The sequence below is a fragment of the Camelina sativa genome, chromosome 13, assembly GCF_000633955.1.
Source record: "Camelina sativa cultivar DH55 chromosome 13, Cs, whole genome shotgun sequence".
Taxonomy (NCBI): domain Eukaryota; kingdom Viridiplantae; phylum Streptophyta; class Magnoliopsida; order Brassicales; family Brassicaceae; genus Camelina; species Camelina sativa.
In genome coordinates, this window is record NC_025697.1 from 22,574,161 (window position 1) to 22,584,607 (window position 10,447).

General features: G+C 34.2%; 1 protein-coding gene and 2 long non-coding RNA genes across 3 annotated transcripts; 2 read left to right on the top strand and 1 right to left on the bottom strand.

The window, feature by feature from the left end:
* Positions 288-1,697, top strand: LOC104737564. The gene is made up of 3 exons (XR_759754.2): positions 288-616; positions 876-987; positions 1,403-1,697. It is a non-coding gene; the product is annotated as an uncharacterized LOC104737564 (long non-coding RNA).
* LOC104738507 (factor of DNA methylation 3-like) lies at positions 2,198-4,457 on the bottom strand. The gene is made up of 6 exons (XM_019234629.1): positions 4,434-4,457; positions 3,400-3,820; positions 3,098-3,279; positions 2,923-3,012; positions 2,554-2,841; positions 2,198-2,434 (listed from the first exon to the last, which is right to left on the bottom strand). The coding sequence occupies exons 1-6, from the start codon at positions 4,455-4,457 to the stop codon at positions 2,198-2,200; spliced, it is 1,242 nt and encodes a 413-aa protein (XP_019090174.1).
* LOC104737566 lies at positions 4,994-7,073 on the top strand. The gene is made up of 4 exons (XR_759755.2): positions 4,994-5,138; positions 5,424-5,549; positions 6,506-6,610; positions 6,890-7,073. It is a non-coding gene; the product is annotated as an uncharacterized LOC104737566 (long non-coding RNA).

Consider the following 10,447-nt stretch of genomic DNA (forward strand, 5'->3'; position numbering starts at 1 on the left):
AATAAGTATTAAAAGGAATATAAAATAAATTTAATTAATAATAATACAATATTTATTATTTTTCTTAATTTTTGTGTTAATTATAAAAATCAACTATTATGATATTGAGGGAGTATATATTTTATGAGTAAGATCTAGTTACTAAGGTCATTCCCAATGAGGAGTTTTAAGAGGAGGTTATAAGAAAAAATAAGAAAAAAATAAATCATAAAGGAAAAAAAAAAAAAGCTCCTCTTGTTTAGTATACTCAATTTTGGATTAGAGACTGTGACCAGTGCATGGTTGGATAAAGAGTTTTATCGAGAGCAATTTTTTTTTTTTTGGCATTGTGTTCTTTCTCTTCCTCTCTCTCGCAAATCTCTCAATCGGAGAAGACGGGAATCGAAGGAGATTGGACTGGAATCGGGTCTTGTTACCGGATTGAATCCTGGTCAATATGAGGAACACATGAACCGTGGAGCTGGTTTCTATGTTGTTCCTGTGCATCAATTTGTTTTTATTGTTTAGCACTAGACATCGCACCTTGCGATTTTGCAGGATAAAGAAGCAGAGAAAGAGGGTGATGGTTTGAGGAGAGGGCTTCGGTTCCATGCAAATTCTCCACGAACACGAACAAGTACTCTCCTAGCTACAAAATTGAATCTATTTGTTGGGTTTGATTAGAAAAATTTTCTGTGTAGCTTTCTTATTGTCTCAAAATATTGTGCAAGCTTCATTATTTTGCTTATGATTGTTGTTCTGATTTAGCTGCTCAGTTGGAAATCGTTGGCTTGTTACAAAAGTTTTGATATGTTTTTCTTCATTCTTTGTTAGGGTGTACTGGTTTTATTTTGTTGCAGGCTTGGCTTGATATTGTAAGTCTTTTTTTTGCTTAGCTCTGTTGCAGACAAGGCTTAACAAATTGGTAGACACTTTCACACCTCTTGCTCCTTGTTCTGCTTAGTTGAAGCTCTCCTGCAGCCTACCCATGCTCTGATGCAGTTCCAGGTATATTGGTTGCTATACCTCTCTGTCCTTTTTTTAAACTCTCTTTGTTTGATGCTATTCTATATGATATGATTGTAAAGTCAACTCTTCTTTGGTGTGTTATTAGATTTACAAAGTTTGCATGTTTTCATCTGCAGCTGTTGTTTGGCTTGTCCGTTTTGCATATTAGTTATGTTTAGAAGTAATCTATTATTATTCACGGAGACATGAGATTTCAGACAAGTAGTAGTTCTACTTTGGTTCAGGATATAATTATCTCTGCATCTCTGCATCTCATTCTCTGTGTGTTTTTTTTAATTGTGTTGCTTTCAAACTTAGCGATTTGTAAACCTCTGAAAACATATGATATCTCTGATGGCGCGGTATAACAAGCTCTACTAAATCATTATTTCTCATGTTGTGTTGTTATCTGCAGATATTACATCGCTGAAGGTTAGGCCTTTAGAGCTACCAGAATCTCATGTGTGTGTTGTTGTTCTTTGAAATCTAAATGGACTTGGTGCCCACGCCCAACCACACTCAGCAATGGTTCGTGTTTCAGTCTGATGGTTCATTCATTGTGAGTGCAATCTTCTTGTGTACTTTGTCATCTTGTATCCAAATCTCTGTTTGGTAATCATTGTATCGAGAGAATACAATTAATTTGTCTAATCTCTGTTTGGTAATCAACAGTTTGCTTTGTTGATCTGTTCCATATTTTGTTTCTTTTGTCTCTGGTCTTCACATTCTCCATTGTGCCAAAGATGCAAAGACAAAGGGAAAAATTTCAAATTAAGAGACTCAAACTTATAACCCACCATTGGAGAGAAAAATTTTAATTAGGAATTCCAAAGTTCTTATTCTAGTAAAAGTACATAATGTAGTAATTAAAAATTATAAGAGCTCCAAAAATATAACCCCCCATTGTGGATGCCCTAAGGACTTGAACGGTTATATTTTTGGATCAATGTAAGGAGAATGTTTACATTGGAAGCAGGACATAGAAATAAGATACAAAGTTTGTATGAAGCATAATCGGTTCCTTTGCTAAGCGATCCAAACTTGAATTCAAACTATAAACAAATATCATATGTATATAAAACTCAACCAAGTAGAAGATATAATTTAAGTTGACATCAGTTGCAAGCTCACATTTGCTTCTCCTATATGCTTCTAAATTTGCTGTTAACGTTCATCAGCTGTGTGGGTTAATTCTGATCGGGACCCGCTTCTAGACTAGTGTGTTTTTCCTCATCTCACCAACAGATCTTCCTCTTCGGCACTTTATCCGTTTAAACGGATGCCAATCTGGGTCCTTAAGATATTCCTCCCAGAGCTGGATAACTTCAACTGCCCAATCCTCCAGATCTTCTTGACAATATTTTATTTTCATTGCTTCCATGAATGGTTTGGTGTCAATCTCCCCCACTCTCCTAACACCAATATGCGATCTCGTCTCTCTCAAATTCTATAAAATTCTAAGAGTTTATAATAATGTAAACTCACTATATGCAAAGAATCACCTAGCTCCTTTATGAGACTGATAAGTTCAAAGAAAATATGTTCGAATATAAGAGATCTACTTACGCTTATCAATGCTCTTCGAGCTTCTTGAAGCTCATCATTGGTCTTCCGCTCTTGTACAACAAGATCTTGATTAAATTTATTTAAGCGCGCAAGCTCTCCTTCTTTCTCACTAAGGTCTCTAAGAAAGGTCTCCACCTTGTTCACAATTTCAGAACAACCGTCCAGTTCCATGTGTCTCATCAGTCCCAGCTGTCTTTTCAGTTGCTCGACCTCCAGTTCAAGCTCCTGTTTCTGATCAAGCTGTCTTTCCAGTGCAGCAATTCTCTTATGAAGCTTTTCCTTTTGCATCTAAGGTTAAAAACACGGCAGGACCCTGTCACATAAAGTTAAAGAGCCAGCCTTTTTTTAAAGAAGGAAGCATTCCCAGACCTTGTGATCTACAGCCAGTTTTTGCACTTTCTCTGTGGTCTTTTGTTGTTCCACGCCAGCTAGTTGAACGTAACTATATATAGCAGCACTCTGATAATAATGCCATTGAACAAATTTTAGAAGAAGAAAGAGGCAGTCCAGAAATTAGTTTTTCAAGGAAGATGTTAGCATATACCTGTTCAAACTCTTTTGCCAACAATTTCCTCTGTGTTTCATTCTTTGCCTCCCGTTTTGCCAACTCCAATTCTTTAATTTCAAGTTCTTTTATCTGAGACTCCAGCTGCACCTTTTGCTTTTCATGATCAGCAAAGATCCTATTGAAGTGATCAGTCGATTTTTGTTGTCTTCCCGTCAGATCTTCAGATGCAAAACGAAAAAATGTAAAACGAATATATCTATAGAAATATGTATAGTTGGGTGATGCAACGATACTTTCTCAAAGGGATGCAATTCTTGAAGCTAGTAGGAAAACTCCATCTTCATTGTAAGCACGGAGAATCTTTTCTTTTTCTTCAGTCTCATACTTAAGATTAATCGAATCCTTTGAATATTTTTCCTCTAACTTCTTCAACCGATTTGTTTTGCTCTCAACCATTACGTTTAGAGAGTTCATAAGCTTTTGTTCTTTCCTGGCCTCTTCCTCTGCAAACCTAGAAATACTCTTGAGGCCACCCGTCTTCCGCAAGTTTTCTCCTAAATAGTTAGCCTTGAAGTAATCATCAGCATTGGCAAGCCATGCATAAAGGCTCGAGTCAGCAGCACCACACATCCAACCCTTTTTGCCATGACCATCTGCTTCATAAGCCTTCTTGAACACCAAAGCATCGTGAAGTCCATTCCAGTCTCTATTAAACTCCTCTATTCCGGTTCCAGAATGACCAAAACGGTCCCACACAGTCTCCAGTGTGAAGAACGTAGATTTAATTCAATGAAATCCCCAATATGATTAGTTTTGAAACCCGGACCGGACCGGCCGGTTGAACCGGTTTAACCGCGAACCGGAAGGTATGCCGGTCCGGGTTATACTTAAAAATGGGACACTTAAAAACCCGGATAGAACCGGAAAAACCCGACTAAAACCCGTTAACCCGTGGTTGAACCGGCGGTCCGGGTTATACCCAACATCTAATTATCAAATTTGAAGGAGTAAGTAAAAAGTAATTAATGTAGAGACCAACTATATAAAGAAGGAATCGAGTACTACTTCCTCTAACTTTTCCGATGTGGGACAATATATTATTTCTAAGAGTGTGGTTTTCTTCATTTTGTTCGGCCACGTCTATTTTTTTTTTAATTTTGTTCCTGTAAAAATCTCTTTACCAGTTCTATTATATTTTTATATGGATATTCATAAAACCTATGTAACATATATATGTATGATATTTCTATATTGTGAAATTCAGTAAACTGTTGACCAACGGTTGGATCAGGTCAACCTATTGACCCGGTGATCCGGAAAGTTGTCCGGTTTGTTTTCCGGATCAGGTTTCGAAACATTGCAAATTACAGACCACTTGTCTAAACAAAATAGTCATTTTTTTTATTCTTTAGCTGACTTGATTACCATCCAAAGGCCAACTGTACCATCGATTCCCAAACACGATGAACCAGTACGGTTCTAATCTCAATGGAAATTTTTGTATATATTTTATTTTCAATAGTATTATAACTACACTGGCCGATTTTTTATTGTTTATTGTTTTCATATCTATTAAAAAAGAAAGTTTATGAACCCAAAGATTGTAACTGTAGTAATTTTGTAGTTAGAGTTTATGTAAACTGGGTATTAAAATATTATTTATTTGTCTGCGTTTATATGTTAAATGTATTATTACTATATAATTTAATTTTATATGTTTCATTCAAACTTATTTGTATACAATTTTAGACACTTGTTTGCATCATAAACAACAATGCCTAATCATATTTTTGCTGTTTAAAAATAAAGTATATCTATATATTACTTTATGTTTTACTTTCACACCATAAGTTTTTTGTATATTAACATTTGGTATGCTGAGGTCCATTACAAAAAATTTAATTGATGGGTTAAAATGTCGTGGCCCAGTTTCTTACAAAGTAATAGTTTTTCTTTTTTTGTCGGATGGTCCTTTTTCTGTTCTCTCCTGAAACGAATAAAATTCCTACAGTGTCTGATTCCATCGATGTTGCTCTGTACTTGATTTCATAATCTCCAGAATTATGTCGTCGCAAAGGTATTTCCTGATCCAAAATGCATAGTATCGTGGTTTGAAGGTTGTCGTTTTGATATTAATGAATTTGCTATTTGCAATTATCTGTTTTACAAATCGGGTTTTGATAATTTGGATCGGAATATTGGTGATTCGTACGGGCAACACTCAATTCGTCTGAATCGATATGGTTCTTCACCTGTTATGGTTTCCGTGTTATAGTTTATCACGAAATCCCCTCAAATTCACGGTTAGATCCAATTATATTTGATATAAAGACATTATATTTTCATTTGAATTTTTTATTAGGAAAGTGGGAGCGGAGTATTACCTTTGTATGTTTTCACTTTGACAAATCTGAGGACGCAAACCACAATGACACCATTTGATGCTTGGCTGTCTCTAAAGACTTTGTCAGCAAATGAGCCCCACAAGGTACATGATACCCTCTCGTCCATATCAATCAAAATTTGATTTTAGTTCATGTTTTTTTTGAATAAAGGCTTAGAATTAGGCAGACAAATGTTACCTTTCGTCCCGCATCTCAAACACGAGATTGTGCATTGGCTTGTTGTTAACTTAGGCTGTAAATGGTTGCTTAAAATTGAAAGAATTGAAAATTTTTAGTTGAATAAAATTGGGCTGAATAATATTCAGCCCATTCAGCTCCAAAATATTGGTTGAACAAGTTGAACATTTTTGCAGTAGGATTAGTTTATTTTTTCAACTTTTTAGGTTGAATGAATTGAATAATTATTTTCAACTTCTTCAACCTCTTCCATTCAAATGGCGAAATTTGGTTGAATAATTTTTTTCAACTCCTTCAACCTTTTCAATTGTGCAACCATTTGCATCCTTCAACTGTCTCCATATCACCAATGTTCACCACTTGACTAATCAAATCTGTAAATTTTGTTCGACATAATAGAAACCATTAGAGGAAGTCAATGTTTTTTTTCACCATAGATATTTTAAGAATATAAGAGGAAATCATAAAAAGTTACCAATCAACATGTTAGTGTTAAGCACTGGATCCTCAACACTTGCAAACTTTGTCAAGCTTAGGAAGTTTGAGTCGGACTTAGGATCACTAACAGCAACATAGGTCCCATTGACAAAACTAAGTTTGTACAAATGAGTGGTCGGACGGAACTGACCAACCGCATGAGTCAGAGAAAAGGTCTCGATGAACCTCCATGAGCCAATGGAAAGGTGGTTGACATAACGGTTCACCAAGTTTTTTTTCACGGACTCGTGTATTTTCATTCCCTATAATATAAATTATAAAATAGTGAGGGAAGACAAAGTTAGGAAGAGAATAGATTATGTAAAGAGTGATGGATTCACCGTCTCGTCAGCCAAAATGAGTTAAAGTGTCTCTCCTGTGTTAGGAGTATATTGGCACCAATTATGAAGGACTTTGACCTGGATTCTTCATGCAGTCTTGTATGGACGAATGTCTTTGAGGAAAGCAAAAGAAGCCACCATTGTCTTAGGTATGGATTTATTTAGCTTTGTTTGTTTTGACTCTATCTTGGTGAGGTTGTGTTTATATAGTTTGTAATTGGAAATTGGTATGATTGCGTATAAAAAATAAAGAATATATGGGATTCTCTATTGTGGGGAAGTTTAGATTTTTTGCTGATAGAATTGAGAATATTACGTTTAGTAATCTGCGTATGTTTAGGAATACAATGATGTTATGGGTGTGATATCTTTGGAGATTTGATATCAAAGTAATAGTAATTGATTATGATTGATTGTTGAATGTGCAGAAAATTAGGTCTGAAGTCCAAGGAAGAAGTTAAGAGGTCTTATACTTTCTATATTTTCGGCAAAGGAAGCTGTATTATTGTTTTTTAAAAATTTTATTGATTGTAATTACAATGGCATTGCATGTAAATAAGTCTCGACTCCAAGTTTTCTGCTGTGAAAATGTTAATATAGATCTTTTTCCCAGATATTCTGCGTAACTAGACTTTTTGTGGTTTATTCAATAGCAACTATAGAATGGTTAATCTGTTAAACCAGTAAATTTAGGATATAAATTGATAATATAATTGCTAAGTCACTAGTTTATACAAAATACAAAATGGGCGAAGTGGACACTTGCAAAAATAGTCTATTTAGGATTTTTATTTCGGTGGATTATTTATTAACAAATAGCATCCTCATCTGTTTTGGTTTGAGAAATTTTGTGTAATGCTGAAGATATTGAGAGTAATGTGTGACCTGCCGATTACATTATTGCCGATTACATTATTTCACTAGATAACTAACATAGACGAAGGTATCTTTATTGTTTACGAAAATTTTATTTATTTCATTAAACCGAAGTAACTGCAAAAAAAAAAATCAATTTTTGATTATTCAAAAAAAGGGTAATTGACAAAAATAGCACACATTTAAGTTTTTGTTTCAAAACTAGCACACACATTCAAATTTTCCAAATTTAGCACAAATTTGTATATCATTATAAATAAAATATTAATAAATTAAAACAATAATCTCTCTCACATCTAAAGCAAAATCCTGACATTGTAACCACCTTGTTCTCTCTCACTCCTCCCTCTCCGTCGACTCCAAAACCAAATGCAAACGGTGTACCACCGACGAACCTAATCAGATCTGAATCGGAGGTGAGTCATCGTCAATCGGTGTATCATCGTCGGCCGGTGTATCATCGTCGGCCGGTGTATCATCGTCGGTCAATCAACGGTGGTATCACCTTCACATATCAGATTCATGATTCTTCTTCTTCCCCGATCATCTTCTTCGTCTTCATGTCACTATTCATCCTTTTATCTTCCTAGTGTAAGCTTTATATCCATTTCCACTTGCTATTCTTCTTTTATTGTAGAAATTGTAAGCATTGTAACTTTTATATGTATGTGATTTTGACTTTTCCAAATCCCTAAAAACCTAAATCACCATATTATTATCCATTTAGTTAGGCTAGTATTTGAGGACATAAACAAACCAGAACTTGAGATGATTCAGTGTTGGCTTTATGTGTGTATAATTTGCAGTTGTAATTTTTATGTGTGTGTGATTAGGATTTTTGATTATGGAATTTTCGTTCTTTCTTACTTGAATTTTCTGCAGAAATTAAAGAATCAAGTTATTGTTGACTGTAGAATAATTTATATTAGTCTACTTGACTTGGTCGTTTTAGTTTTGTAAGAACAAGTTTATTAAGTATATTTGCGACGAGTATTGAAATTGGATGTTCTTGTTTCTTATTGAGATGGTCTTGGAGCTGAGTTAGGCCTAGCATGCACCATCAATTAAGCTTCTATCTTTGTGTTGTTAGATTTATATACTACCTAATGATAAATTTAAAGTGTGTTTGCCTCAGGATTTGAACCTTGCCCATAATACAACATTTTTTAAAAAGAACTCAGTTGTCTTATATCTTATGTATAATATGTTGTCATCCTTATTGATTGTTGCTTGTGTATTGTTTATTGTTTGTTGCTTGTGTATTGATGTGTTTCTTAGTCACATTTGAAAATTGAGGAAGCATTGTTGCAAATTCAGAAAGACTTTCCTGAAACATATTCCCTGTTTTCATTTTTATTGCAGGAAATGGGGATTGATCATTGCTTGTTGGAGTTTATCTTATATTTCTCTCAATTGGGGAGATAAGAGTATGTAATTCAAAATTTGCTTTAGTTAGCTTCTGATTACAAGGTAGTAGCAGTATTGCAGCAGTTGTGGAATTGTTCTCATAATCAGTGCATCTAATGCAATACATGATGTTCTTGAATTTCAGGAAGACCGTCATGAAAAGAAAAAAAGAGCATTACGAATGAGTCATTGACGTTTAGGAAGAACTCCTTGAAATTTAGGAAGAATTCATTGACGTTTAGGAAGATCATTGTAAAACACCAATATGAGAACATCATGTTGGATATTTCTATTTGCTACCTTTATTGTAAAACACCAATATGTGCACATAATCAAATCATTATACATCACTAATGAAGTAATATGTGATACAATAAAGCAAAGCACATATAAAGAGATTTAAAAACACATTTTAAAAAAATTTAGGAATGATTCCATAGCTTTTAGGAATGTGTTCATGAATTTTAGGAAGACCTTCCATAATGACGAACTCAAACTTCCACTCAAGTGCCCATTTTCCCATTTTCCCATCTTCATCATCAACTCTCTGCTTTGTTCTTGAAATATTTGTCATCATGTATATCATGTATATCATCAATCACTTGAATTTACAGGTTGTATATATGTCTCTGAAAAATTGTAGCAACATCTAGTTGTAGGTTCTTCAAGTTTAAATATGATTAACACCTTAAACGGAGATGCGAGATCACAATGAAGTAGGATGATCATAATACATTCAAGTTTAAAATTGTTAATCAAAGAAGTCGACGACATTGAAACCAATGACAATGATGAACTTCTCTTACTCTTATAAATCATTTCCTCATCTTTCTCCACTCAACAATCTTCTACAGAACACCAATTCTCAAATGATTAAATGATGTTTAGGAAGGATCTTTTTAAATTCAGGATGGTTTTCCTAAAAACATCATGAGCATCTGTGTTGCAACCTGAACACTCTGATACAACTTGATGACATGGCTTCAGATGTGAATTGCCCAACCCAAGAAATCAACAAAATCAATCTAAACACACATTAACATGAAAACAGATTCAAAAATTGATTTGCCAACGCTTTCTACTTGTTCCCGTAAGAGGAATCAAATCATCCACAATGACTTTAACTCCCATCTCAGCAAAAAAACATCAACGGAGGAAAGTGTAAAACTCATCACTGTTACCAAGCACACTATCACTGTCCATATCAAACAAAACCGCTGATACTTTCCCCAATCATCCATCGTAATTGTACCCGAAGGATTCTCCGTCGCCGTATTCACTATCATAGACGACGGAAGTGCCGTAGCTTAATTAAACGCTGATCTTCGATCGAAATTTGGTGAGTGAAGATGCTATTGATGTGGATTTTTATTGTATTGGTTTCAGTCAATCGATTTTGACACTTAATTGAAAAGATATGAAGATCTGAGTTCAAAATCTTCACAGCAAGTTTCGCTGGAGTTTGGAGATCTAAGATCGTCAATTTGATTTAAAAAAAACAATTTGTTATTTAAATTAAATAAGAATCTCAATATACAAATGCTAGTTTTGGAAAATTTGATTATGTGTGCTAATTTTGGAATAAAAACTTAAAAGTGTGCTATTATAGGGTACTTCTAAAAAAAACAGAAAAAAAGAGACTAGAAAAGAGGAGAATAGTTAATAAGTTGGAAAAAATATAATAAAAAAAAAAAAAAAAAAAA

Excerpts from the sequence above, each read along its gene's own strand:
- LOC104738507 (XM_019234629.1), bottom strand. The coding sequence starts at position 4,457 with ATGACTATTTTGTTTAGACAAGTG. Across the intron at positions 2,842-2,922 it reads AACTGGCTGTAGATCACAAG|ATGCAAAAGGAAAAGCTTCA; the intron begins GTCTGGGAATGC and ends TTTTAACCTTAG. Across the intron at positions 2,435-2,553 it reads CTCGAAGAGCATTGATAAGC|AATTTGAGAGAGACGAGATC; the intron begins GTAAGTAGATCT and ends AGAATTTTATAG.